The sequence below is a fragment of the Ovis aries genome, chromosome 8 (genome assembly GCF_016772045.2).
Source record: "Ovis aries strain OAR_USU_Benz2616 breed Rambouillet chromosome 8, ARS-UI_Ramb_v3.0, whole genome shotgun sequence".
NCBI classification, from domain to species: Eukaryota; Metazoa; Chordata; class Mammalia; order Artiodactyla; family Bovidae; genus Ovis; species Ovis aries.
This window is the reverse complement of record NC_056061.1, coordinates 89191666-89204666: the sequence shown is the minus strand read 5'-3', so window position 1 is coordinate 89204666 and position 13001 is coordinate 89191666. Positions and strand designations below refer to the sequence as shown.

Below are 13001 nucleotides of genomic sequence, written 5' to 3'. Positions count from 1 at the left end.
CCACCAGAAACATCTGCACGTACAAGGCTAGTGGGGGGTGACCCCTTACAGGACTGAGGAAGGCCTGCTCTGTCTGACGCGGGAGACCCCTTGGTCTCTGTGGCTGAGCCCGTGTTTCTGCCATTGGGTAGGTCTGGTTAATGCAAAGGCGGACGGACAGTGCAAACTCGAGGGGAGAGGGGAGGCCCAAATGGGCAGAGAAGATGCTTTGTGTTTACGTTTTTCTTGGCTTGCCTTAACATCGGAGTTTTTATTTCCAGCATCAGTGTGATCTTTCGGGACTGGCTTTTGTACTGAGCGTCCCTTTGTGAGGCTCACCCCCATCGTGTGGGGTGTCAGTGGTTTGTCCTTTTTATTGCCGCCGGATGATGAATCCCAGTTTGCTGAAGCATTTACGTTGGAGGACGTCTGGGTTGCTTCCTGTTTGGGAGGAAAGCTGCTGTGAAATATCATGCTCAGGTCTCTGTGCGGACCTCGTCTTCGTTTCTCTGGGATGAAGTTGCGAGGATGCGGTTGCTGGGCTGTAGGGTAAGTTCACGTTTCAATTTGTAGGATGCCACCTGACTGTTTTCCAGCGGCTGGACCGTTTTCCATCCCCACCGGCAATGGAGGGGAGACCCATTTCCTCTGCATGCTCGCCAGCATTTGATGTTATCACTGTATTTTTTTCTGTTTTAACCACTGATAGGTGTGCAGTGGTGCCTCACCGTGGTTCGGCCTTTCTCTCGCGGCTACCGATGTTGAGTATATTTTCACGTGCTGGTTTGCCATCTGTAGATCTCCTTAGGGGAAATGACCGTTTCTCTCTTTGGCCCACTTTCTGATTGGATTCTTTGTTTTATTTTGCTGTTGAGTTTTGAGAATCTTTATCTGTCACACATCCGACACTGCGGTTACGTAAGCAGTTTGTAGATGTTTTCTCCTGATGCGTAGCTTGTCTTTTCATCTTCTTGGCAGTGTCTTTGCAGAGCAAAAGTTTTAAGTTCAATGTAATAATTTGTCCTCCTTTGGATCAAGCTTTGGAGATCATGTCTAAGAATTTTTACTCTAGACCTGGGTCCTGAAGCTTCTTTCTTAAAAATTTCATAGTTTTATGTTTTGCCTTTAAGTCTGTGATCTGTTTTCAGTTCATTGTATAACTCAGGGGATTTGAGGCCTTTTTTTTTTTTTTGCCTCAGAGGTCCAGTGCTCCAACACCGTTTATTGAAAATACTCTCCTTCTTCTGCTGAGTCTCTCCTCGACACCTCTCAAGAATGCACTAGGTGTGTCTGAGTGGGTTCACTGCAGGGCCTCCGGTTCTGTCCGGTCTGTCAGACAGACACCGGTGTTCCTCCGGTGTGTCTGTCTTTCCCTCAGTCCCTCACTGTCGTGATTATTGTGGCTGCGTTGTAAGCCTGAATATCAGTAGAGTGATTCCTCCCACTTTATTATTCTTTTTGAAAATGGGTTTTTGTGATTTGGGGTCCTTTGCATTTCCATGTAAATTTTAGAATGACGTTGTCTGTCTATAGGGAGCCCTGCTCAGGTTTTGATGGGAATGGCACTGTCCTGCAGACCAGCACTGGGAGGGTCACGCTCCATCCGCTGAGCCTCCCAGTCTGAGGACATAAGTGCCTCCCACGTGTCCAGCTCTTCTTTGGTTGTGTTCAGACACGTCTGTAGTTTTCGGCACACAGATACCCTGTGTGTTTCGGGAGTTTTCACCTTCATATTTCATTATTCTGGGAGCAACTGTAAATGGCATAACCACTTTTAATGCCTTTGTAAAATGTCATCTGGCGGATGTTGTCATCACTTAATTCTTCCGGGTTTTTTTGGACATTCACAGTGTTCCTCATTTTTTCACTCTTATAAAGAAAATCATTGTGACAAACAGCTTTCTGTGTTCAGATTGTTTTTTTCTCACGGAAGCGGAGTTGCGATGCAGTGCTGTGGCAGCGCTCTGAGTCTGAGGACAAAAGGGAGACGGTGCTGAGGCTGTGTTTGGCGCGCAGCACACGTGACGCCTGCTGTCACCGTATCCCCCTCCACACTCGGTGCTGTCTTTAAAGTTGTGCTAAAGAATAAAGACTGACCAGCCCCGTCCTCACACCTGCAGCTGCCCTGGGGTAGGCAGCAGACGTCTCTGCTGCAGGACCTGTTGGCACCCTGTCCACCCACGGTTTGGGGCTCTTTAGAGATTCCTCAGGGCATCTTGACAAACCCAAGTCAGTAGTAACAACTTCTCATCCACATGAGAAACGACTCTTTGCAAAGCACCTCCTTGAAGGTAACTTTCAAGATGAGATGAAGTGCGTCAACAGGCCTCAACAGAACCTACGCTTGAAACACAGCGTCCAGACACTGGGGCCTCGGGCCGTGGTCACCTCGCAGCTCGTGTTCCACAGAACATTGCCTCTCAGGGGGCTCGAGGGTGGATGGGACTGACTAGAGTGAACCCACCTGAGGGACGTTGAGCTGTCGGAGCCAGGGAGCCTGCAGCCTGCGTGTTGGTGGGACGCATACGTGCTCCGCCGTCCGCAGGGAGGCACCTGCAGGGACGCTGCTCCATCTGCCTGGCACCGTTTATAACAGAAGCTTCCAGGGCACGATCTGCATAGCCTGTGATTTATAAAAACACTAGCAGACTGAGAGGCTTCCAGAAGGAAGGAAGGGAAGATAATTTGAGGGGGTGGCCGGCAGTGGGGGTGAAGAAAGAGAGAAGCCATGGGCGGGAGGCACTTTCATTTTGAAACAGAGGGAAACACCCATCTTACCTTAATAAGCAAAATTAATAGACGTTGGGGTGGGGAGAGCGGAGCGCAGAGGCCTGGGTGGGAGGGCAAAGGAAGGAAATGGACGGGAGACGCACCTCAGCCGCTTCTCCTCCCCTCTCCCCCAACCTCTTCCCTTGCGCTGCTCTGATGCAGGAGCCCCAGTGTAGCCCCGTGCAGACCCTGAGGGGCTTCCGGGGCAGCTCAGGGTTGCCTTCTGAAGGTGGAGGTGGCCCTCAGCTGCCGGCCACATCTGGCTGCCGGCCCCGGGGTGTGAGTTAGTACCGTGACTGCCTTGGATGCTGGGTCCCTTTCTTGGGTCAAAAAAAGGAAAAATGCCATTCCAGGGTGGATGAGAGAAGAGAGCCCTGTGTGGACTGTGTGACCTGTCCCTCGGGGAGTTCGGGTGGCCGGTGGGCATTGGCCAGGCGGGTCTGTGGGCAGTGCCCTGTGGGAAGCACACCTAGTACAGCAGGCGGGCCTTCTCCCTGCATCTCAGGGCCCCTGCCTCCCGCCTCTGGTCTCCCTTCTCGTCCCCTCCCTCCTGTGACTTCAGGGGGGTGTGCTTTTCTTCAGGCGGGTGTCCTTGCTCTGTCTGGAGGCCCGTGAGTGCCTGAAAGGCCAGCTGGAGAAGTGTTGCCATCCTAAATGGCGCGGCTTATATTTAGCCTTTGGAAGCGAAGTGGAGGCTTTCTGTCAAAGTATTTTCCTGAGGACTGATTGGCCCAGTGCAGCTGGTCCTGTGATTTCATCTCGCACTTGCTCACGCCAGCAGGCGCAGACACAGTGGCGGAGACGTGTAAAGGGCGATTTAAAGGGCAGAGAAGACTCTGCGATGCATCAGCCATTCGTCTCAGGAGCCTCCTTGGGTGGGTTGGGGAGGAGGCAGGCTGCCTGGAGTCCACCTCCCACCCGGGCGCGCTGGGAGGTCAGATCCACTCGAGGCTCGAGGCTCGGGCCCTGGTTCCCTGGGAAGCTGCGTGACCTGCCTGGAAGGAGTGGGTTCCTTCTGGCCGGGAGTCTGGGGCTCACGCCCGGTCCTCCCCTCCTTGTGTTATGACGTGTGCACAGCCACCGCCCCCTGGGGGCTTTGTCATGAGCAGCCTGTGTCGTCAGTTCTGGCTGTTTTGGGGGGAGGGTTATGCTCCCCAGAGGGCTTCCCAGGTGGCCGTAGCAGGAAAGGATCCGACGGCCAGTGCAGGAGATGCAGGAGCTGTGGGTTCGACCCCTGGGTCGGGAAGATCCCGTGGAGGAGGGCATGGCAGCCCACCGCAGCGTTCTTGCCTGGAGAACCCCATGGACAGAGGAGCCTGGGGGCTGCAGCCCATGGGTTCACAAAGAGTCGGACACAACTTATCGGCTGAGCACACACTCACTGCCCCCAGAGGGGCTCTTCAGGGTCCTCCGCCTTCCCTCCCTGGCACAACTTATCGGCTGAGCACACACCCACGTGCCCCCAGAGGGGCTCTTCAGGGTCCTCCGCCTTCCCTCCCTGGAGGAAGCAGACAAACTACAGGGACTTCTCTCTGCCTTCAAAGCGTTTCTGAGCTTCCTTCCTAGTAGTACGTGGGGCTAGGTGTGGGGGAGTCCTCTTCCTGAAAATGAAAGTCTGGATAAAATATCTTTTTAAAAACAGTTAAAGGCACTGATGAGCTGGGAGGCAGAGCAGATACTCAGGGCCCATGCCGTGTGTCAGAGCAGCTCACAGGCTAGGGAGCCTCCGCTCACCCCCCACATCAGGCTAAGACCCCGGGGAGGAGTGCGCGCAGCCCCTAAGGTCTCCCCAGGCGCGCCCAGGATGCCGCCTGTGCCGTCCCGGGGGAGACCCAATCCTGAGCATCAGCATTTAGATGGTGACATGGGATCCCCAGATGGGATGAAGTCCCAAGGAGGTGATGACATGGGAGAAGAGGCTGGGACCAAGTTGGGGGTGGGGGATGTTGGGAGACAGATAAAGGAAGAGCCCTCGGGAGGGTGGGAGAGGTGTCGGGGGACCCAGGGGGCCTAATGTCCCCAAATCCAAGTGAGGAAGCTGGGCTGATGGCTGGCGCCCGGCGCTGCAGACACTGAAGCCTGGCCACTGGGTTCAGCCCCACGGAGGGCATTGATGAGCAATCGGTGAGCCGCGTGGGGTGGGGCAGGTGGCCGGGGGAGGGCGGAACAAAGTCTGTGTTTTGCTGAGAAGGATGCAGACAGGACAGCCTGTTTGCGGGAGCCAGCGGTAGGTAGGTAGGGTGGGGCTGGGGAGGGCAGACTTGAGCAGGATTTCCCCCAGGGAGGCCTGACCGTCAACCTTCTCAGAGATTACAGGTCCTGAAGCCCCGGGCTGGCACCTGGAATCTGCATTTGTGACAGGTTCCCTGGCGGCTCTGGTACTGGGGCACCGTGGCTACGCTGAGAGCGTCTGCAGCAGGGTGCCACTCGTGGGCGAGCACACCTGGTTTGGGGTCTGGGGCAAGGGCCACGTTGCCCTACGAGGATCCCCAGGGGTGTCAGCCTCTGCGGACCCAAGCTCTCAGCGGGCCCCTGAGAGCCAGGCTGTGGTTCCCTGGCCCCCTCCCCACATGCCTGCTCCATTACCAGCCACAGGGGTGGGGTGGGCTGGCCTTGCAGGGCTTGCTGGGAGCGAGTCAGAGTTAGCTAATTTCCTTCTTTTCTGCGTTTTCATAAGCCACCTGTTTAATCATTTACTCTCGGCCCTTTCTGGGAATTAATATCCTGCGCAGGAATCAGTGCTTTCTAGAATGGCCCCGCCCCCTTTGGTGGAGACCCAGCTCACACTTGCCCAGTTTCTCTTTTCTACGTTTTGGTCATTACTATTCCATCACTTTTCATCTGCATTAACTTCTCATAAATCGCCTCCCTTTAATGACGTGGAAAGCGGATGATTCGGAAGGGAGGAAATTACCTGCCAAGGTGACTTTGGCGTGGGGCGGGGCTCGGAGGACACCTCACCGGTCCCCTCTGGCCTGAGTCCAGGTCACTTAGCTGTCCGTCTGCCTCGACACCCACGGGGGAATGTCTTCCCTTGGTCAGAATTCAAGCCCAGTTCGACGGGGATTCTAGAATCCACTGCCGAAAGGTACTTTGTCACATACTGATGTCATTTCAGCAACTCATCACTCTGGTTTTTCTCTCTCCCATTGGATCATTTTTGAAATCCTTTCTGGCAGAGCACACACCTGGCCAGGATACCAGGCTCTCCCCCAAATTTCTCAGGTTATTTGTAAAAGAATACACTTCATAGGAGTTATGCTAGAAACCAAATGTTAGTAGAGCGTTCAGGACCAGACTTTATGTCCTTAAGGGAACGGCGTTAAAATGCACATAGAATTCTAGAAAAAGCGACCTTCCTGATAACAGGGAAAGATGTTTATTTCTAAATGAGGCATAAATAATCTGTTAAATCTGGGTGCCCTTTAAGGCAGCAATCACAAAACTGATGCAGAAAATATGCCTGTCCGGTCTGGACATGGTTAGAAGCCGACAAGCCCAGACATGTCTCCCCAGCTCCCATCTGGGCGTTTCCTGTGCACACAGCGCTCAGCACAGGTCTCCAGGCCTTAACTCTTTTGTTTTTTCAAGTTCTTGGGAAAGAGGAAAACAAAATATCTCAAGCAAGTTCAGGTCAAAGTGTTACTATGAGTGCAGAACGCTAAAATCTAAAATGTGGGCTCTTGGTTCCTTTTTCAATGGATGGTTGAGATTCTTTGCTGTTCAAGACCTCCCTGATGTTACTTGAAACATCACAGTACCATCAGGGAGCGACCCGGGATTTTAAGGCCATTCCCGAGGAGGAAGTTAGCTGTGAGCTTTGAGTGCATTTGCTCTAAGGACTTTGACAGCAAGAATCCCCACAAAATGAAATGTTACAGAGAGATTTGCTTCTAAGCCTTCAGCTGCAATGTCAGGGTGGTGACGACGAAGGAAAGTGAATTCTGGCCCGCTGGTGCCTCTGCTGGGCAGGGGAGAGCTGGGTGCTTGGGGCCACTGGTTCCTGGGGGCTGGGGGAAGCAGGGCCCTGGGGGGATCCTCCAGGGATGCTGAGAGGGCTCCAGGGGGCTGAGTGACGTCATGCTCCTCCGAGCGGAGGCATGGACGCAGAGGGATGACCTGGAGACCCTGGAGGAGCACAGCAGTCGTTTGTGACATACGCTTGGAAGGGCCTGGGAACGGGGACGCGGGGTCAGCGGTCGCCTGCCTCCTGGGCGTCTCCCCAAGGCCCCAGCCTCGCCCCTAGTCGGCCCTCCCCCCCAGTGTTGAGGGTGACCTTCTCTTCAGCTGCGTGAATGCTGGTGTGCTCAGGCACCAAAACGAAGTCACAGAGGATGGTGCTCGGTGAGCCCTGCTGACCCGTGGGAGTGGCATTAGCTCGGCTGCAGGACTAATAAGCCATGTTCGGGGGGCCGGGGACACTGGATGGCTCGGTGCTGTCCTGCCTGCGGGACGGGAGGTGCTGTGTGTTAACGGCAAAGTCAAGTGCAGTGAAAGTCGCTCAGTCGTGTCTGACTCTTTGCAACCCCACGGGCTATACATGGAATTCTCCAGGCCAGAATACTGGAGGGAGTAGCCTTTCCCTTCTCCAGGGGATCTTCCCAATCCAGGGATCGCACCCAGGTCTCCCTCATTGCAGGCGGATTCTCTACCAGCTGAGCCAGCAGGGAAGCCCGTTAACAGAACGGGGGTGTCTTATTCTTCCTTCAGTGACAAGTGAGCATCAGGTTCTTTGTTGGTCGATAAGTCAGTGGAGGTGGAGATAGCACCTGCGCAGCATCAGTCTTCAGGGACTTGGCAAGTGCTTTGAACTTCAGCTTTGTCTTCCCAGTGGGCATCGGTCTGCAGGCACTGCCCGGATGAGTGCGGTCTTCTTGGGGAAGACACAGGTGCTGCCCTGCGCCGCGAGATGCCCCTTTCCTTCCTTCTTCCCTGGTGGCTCAGCTGGTAAAGAGTCTGCCTGCAATGTGGGAGACCCGGGTTCAGTTCCTGGGTCAGGAAGATCCCCTGGAGAAGGAAATGGTTACCCACTGCAATATTCTTTCCTGGAGAATCCCATGGACAGAGGCGCCTGGTGGGCTACCAGGTGCCTGGGGTCACAAAGAGTTGGACATGACTGAGTGACTAAAACTTTCCACTTTTTCCCTGTCGTAAATGGAGAGATTTCCCTACAGAAGAAGCTGTGCCCCTTTCTGTAGCTAAAGGGGTCCTGGGATTCCAGCGGGACTCAGAAGTCATCTCCACTCATAGGGGGAGGACCATGCCCTCAGGGTCCTCTCTCTCTTACATATTCAAGGAATGCTGGTGGTTTAGTTGCGAAGTCTGTCTGACTCTTGTGACCCCCCTGGACTGTAGCCTGCCAGGCTCCTCTGTCCATGGGATTCTCCAGACAAGAATACTGGAGTGGGTAGCCATTTCCTTCTCCATATTCGAGGAGTAGTTACATTAAAATTCTTTGTGTTCTAACCGCACACATACAAGCTTTGTGGACTGACCCCAAAAGGATCCACTGGGGGTATATCCATTGCTTGTTTTCACAAAGAGAAACGTGATTATTTTTACAAAAATGGAAAAGAATCCTTGAAGATGTGAAGATTGAAGGGTTTCTTTAACCACTGGAATAAAAAGAAATGAGAAACAACTGTCTTGCGGCCCAGACGACCTTCCTCTGCTTTCTGTAGGTGTCCTGTGTTGGTTACACGGAGATGGTAGCCACAAAGTTTAGAACTCTGAGAAACTGTTTTCCATCCATCTCTGAGAGTGACCGCTGTGGTGTGGATTACTACTGTTGCGATTTGATTTGCCTGAGGCTTTAACGTCACTCTTGACTAGAAACCCGGCTCTCATACTTCCAGCTGGGCGACCTTAGGATAACATCTCACTTGATAGTTTTTAAGAAATGAAACGTATAGAAAGGCTGAGTGCCCAGAACACCCTATGCGTGGAATTACTTGTGGCGCTTTTAAGATGTGCTTTGCAGCCAGCCCGGCCTGCTGTTTTTCAGTATGTAGCCAAGGCCAAACCCGTGGTAGTGGATGACGGATCAGAAGGATGGATGGATTGGAAAGGGTGTCTCGGAGAAGCACAGAGATCAGTTCAGGAAAGCCCCTCCTTTCCAGCTTCCGCATCTCCCATGGCTGGTGGTGGCAGGGCAGCCTCGCCCCTGACCGGCAGGCAGTGCATCTCCAGGACAGGGAGCTCTCTGATGAGCCTTGGGAGTGATTCCTGTCAGGGCTTTAATTTCAAGATCAAGGACTTTTTTCCCTACTGGGAAAGCTTCTGAACTGGCAGAAAATCTTATCTGGTTGCTTCTTCTGAAATATAATGTCTGGGATGGAGATGAACCATCAGCTCTGGCAAGAATATAAGGGGGAGCAGAGTAATAAGAAGGAGAAGGAGAAAAGAAATCCCCATTTCACAGACGACTGCTGCCTGTGGACGGCCCTTCAGGCCACAGAAGGGTAGACTACCAGACACACACTCAGAGGCTCGTTTGGTTCCGTGTCCCCACCTTCCTCCCTGCCCAGAATTTTGCCCAAATGGTTAAGAAGGAGGATGGATTTCATTGAGATATTGGTAAGACCACGAAACACAAGTCCATGGAGAAAAGACACAATTTAAGGCTCACAAACAGAATCATTGGTACAAATAAGCAAGCGAATTATGCAAAGCGCTGTGATGTCACAGCTCGTACCTCCAATCCTGAAAATCCATAACCTACCCAACTCGTGGTAGCTTGAGAGGAGGATGAATCCAGAGGAGCCCCTTGATAAGCATTTCTGTCGTTTTTCTCTTGCAGGAAGAAGGCATTGTGAAGGAGATTGACATCAGTCACCATGTGAAAGCGGGCTTTGAGAAGGCCGACCCTTCCCAGTTTGAACTGTTGAAAGTTTTGGGACAAGGCTCCTATGGAAAGGTAGGTAGAGTCCATGCTTCCCTTCAAGTGGGCCTCATTCCGCTGCAGCTGGTCCCCCACGTCAGGGCAAAGGAGAGATGGCAGAGGTGCCCCCTGAGCCCAAGGGAAGTGTGGGCCCAAACTCATGGAGTGAGGTAGCGCCCACTTGCCAGGCCCCATGGTAACAGGGGCTGTGGACTCACTCTGCGTGGCCGGAAGCCTGAGACAGTGGAGCTGGGCTTGGGAACGCTGCACCCACCTCCCCCCTTGTAGCTTCCGTGAGCCTTTACTGTATCTCCGTGTTGGGGAGGGTCCTTGAACTTGAGCCATACGTCTTTGGGAAGTACGCACTCCACAGGTATTTTTCAAGAAGAAAGAAAAAATAAGAGAACAGGGAAGAAAGCAGTGGAGAAGGCGGTGCCCTTTGGGACCCACTCACATAACTGTCACCCAGGGAGGCAGAGAGACAGGGCCTGCAGCCTGGGTCCCCTCCCACCCTTCTTGTAAACCGTGTGGTTATTCTGCTTCTCCAAGCCTCAGTTTCCCCACCTGTAAAATGGACGTAATAGGAACTACTTCCTGTAATTCTTCTGTGGATTAAATAGCACATGAGTCCCATGTAGCAACTGTCTGTGATGAATCTGTGCACTAGAATTGTTCATTTCAGGACATCCCTGGGGATCCAATGGTTAAGAATCCACCTTCCAACGCAGGGCACACAGGCTCGACCTCTGGGCAGGGGACTAACGCCCCACGGGCCTCGGAGCAGCTAAGCCTGCCTGTCTCAGTGACTGGGTGCTCACTCTAGAGCCCGTACTCTGCAGCGGGAGAGGCCCCGGCCCACAGCTAGAGCAAACCCAGGCGCCAAATGCCCAGTACAGCCAAGAAGCATTGTTCTTTTCCTTTCTTTTTCGCCTTCAAATCAAAACGAATACTCATATCTCTCAGGAAATGAGAAACGGTTGTCTGTTCACATAGGACTGCGTCCATATACAGCAGGATATCAACAGATCTCTCACGAGACTGGGCAAGTTATTCCAGGGCCAGGCTAAGTTCTCTATGTCCTTGGTGTATCTGTTAGAAATTATACAGACTTATAGTTTCTAGAACATGAGGCCCTGAGATAAACCAGGAGGCCAGCCTTTCCCAGAGTTTAAGCAGGACAGGGTTCTGGCCTTTTGAAATCACTGTTTCTGTACGGTATGTGGACATTCATCAGATTTCCCCTGTTTTCATAGGACTTGGTGCCACGATGAAATCTGGCCCGTGTTGGTTTCATGTAGGATTAATAGTAGGTTGAAGGTGTTCTAGGTAATCTCTTACAGACCACGGAAATTTGCTTGTTTGTGAAATCTCCCTTTTGGCATTCTTAAAAGGTAGCACGTTTTTACTTTTCTTTTCCACATGGCAGTGTGGTAGCAACATGCATTTATATTAATACTAATATATCTACAAACGTGTTCACTTGAACCATATGAAATTACCAGTATTCAAAATGCGATGACCTTAAAAAATGGCAATTTCATATGCTTTTTAGGCATTTATTGAAATAAGAACATGAATATTTCAGTCTCTCGGGGTAAAAAGTTACCAACACACAGAGGCAGACCTGTTTATGTGGTTGTGGTTTGTCTTCCCATTAATTAGAAAGGTTGGAAAAGGTGAGTGTATGTGTGTGTGTGTGTGAGTGTGTTTGTGTGTCTGTGTGAGTGTGTGTATGTGTGTTTGTGAGTGTGTGTCTGTGTGTGTGACTGTGCGTGTGTGTTTGTGTGTCTGTGAGTGTGTGTGACTGTGTGTGTGAGTGTGTGTGTGTATATATGTGTGTGAGTGTGTGTGTGTGTATGATTGTATGTGTATGTGGGGGGGTGTGAGTGTGTGTGTGTGTGTGATAGTATGTGTGAGTGTGTGACAGTGTGTGTGTATGAGTGTGAATGTGTGTATGACTATGTGTGTGTTTGAGAGTGTGTGTATGAATGTGTGTGTGACTGTGCGACTGTGTGTGTATGTGTGTGTGTGATAGTATGTGTGAGTGTGTGAGTGTGATAGTATGTGTGAGTGTGTGTGTATGGGTGTGAATATGTGTGTAACTGTATGTGTGTGAGTTTGAGTGTGTGTATCAATGTGTATGTGACTGCAACTGTGTGTGTGTGACTGTGTATGTGTAAGTGTGAGAGTGTGAGTGTGTGTGTGTGAGTGTGTGTGAGCATGTGTGAGCATGTGTGAGCATGTGTGTGCATGTGTTAATCATGTCAGTCACGTCCAGCTCTTTGCAACGCCATGGCGTGTAGCCCGCCAGGCTCCTCTGCCCATGGGATTCTCCAGGCAAGGATACTGGAGAGGGTTGCTATTCCCTCCTCCAGGGGATCTTCCCCACCCAGGGATTGAACCCCGGTCTCCTGAATTGCAGGCAGACTTTACTGTCTGAGAGGCCAGGGGGAAGGGGAGTAAAGAACCATGACAGGGAAACAGCGACAGGCACACCGCCCACCACTTGCTTCCTGAGGATGCACAGTATCAGCTGCATCAGCTCCGTCCTCTGTCCTCAGTGATGGAGACCTGGACGCCCTCGCAGGCAAGCCCAGGGCTGCTGGGCAGGTGGTGGTTAACTGTCTGGGCTGTTGTGTGGCCCTGACTTCACTGAGTACCCCTCTGCCAATTCTCGAGGCGCCTAGAAGCAGAAGAGATGGAAATGCTTTCTGAGGTCAGGGAAAATGGATCTGAGCCTGTCCTTTCAATACTCGACTGAATAAAAGCTACATTGACAATGCCTTCCTCAGAGAAAACACCTTTTCCAACTTCCTGCAAATTTTGACTTTAAAAACATTCTTTGGGAAACAAGTGAAATCCTGGTGTTAGGCAGAATCCCTCTGGAATGATAATCTTCCTAACACTGAACTCTTTTCCTTCCCAGCTATGATTATGTTGTTGCTATTGTTCAGTCACTAAGCTGTGTTCAACTCTGCAACCCCATGGACTGCAGCACGCCCGGCTTCCTTGTCCTTCACCATCTCCCGGAGTTTGTTCAAACTTATGTCCATTGAGTCGGTGATGCCATCCAACCATCTCATCCTCTGTCGTTCCCTTCTCCTGCCATCAATCTTCCCCAGCAACAGGGTCTTTTTCAGTGAGTCAGTTCTTTGCATCAAGTGGACAAAGTATGAGAGCTTCATCTTCAGCATCAGTCCTTCCAGTGAATATTCAGGGTTATTTCCTTTAGTGTTGACTGGTTTGATCTCCTTGCAGTAAAAGGGACTCTCGAGAGTCTTCTCAGCACCACAGTTTGAAAGCATCAGTTCTTTGGTGCTCAGTCTTTTCTATGGCTCAGCTCTCACGTCCATACATGACCACTGGAGAAACC

At 51.9% G+C, this 13001-nt stretch overlaps 1 protein-coding gene across 7 annotated transcripts in view; it reads left to right on the top strand.

Moving 5' to 3' along the window:
- Positions 1-13001, top strand: part of RPS6KA2 (ribosomal protein S6 kinase A2) — a 331417-nt gene that overhangs the window by 232961 nt on the left and 85455 nt on the right. For 6 of the 7 annotated variants that reach the window (XM_027972651.3, XM_027972653.3, XM_042253706.2 and 3 more), the window contains one exon: positions 9548-9664. In XM_027972651.3, coding sequence (XP_027828452.1) covers positions 9548-9664 — 117 coding nt within the window. Of the gene's footprint in view, positions 1-441; positions 529-9547; positions 9665-13001 lie in introns of those variants that run through there. The other variant, XM_027972656.3, reaches the window with a different exon arrangement.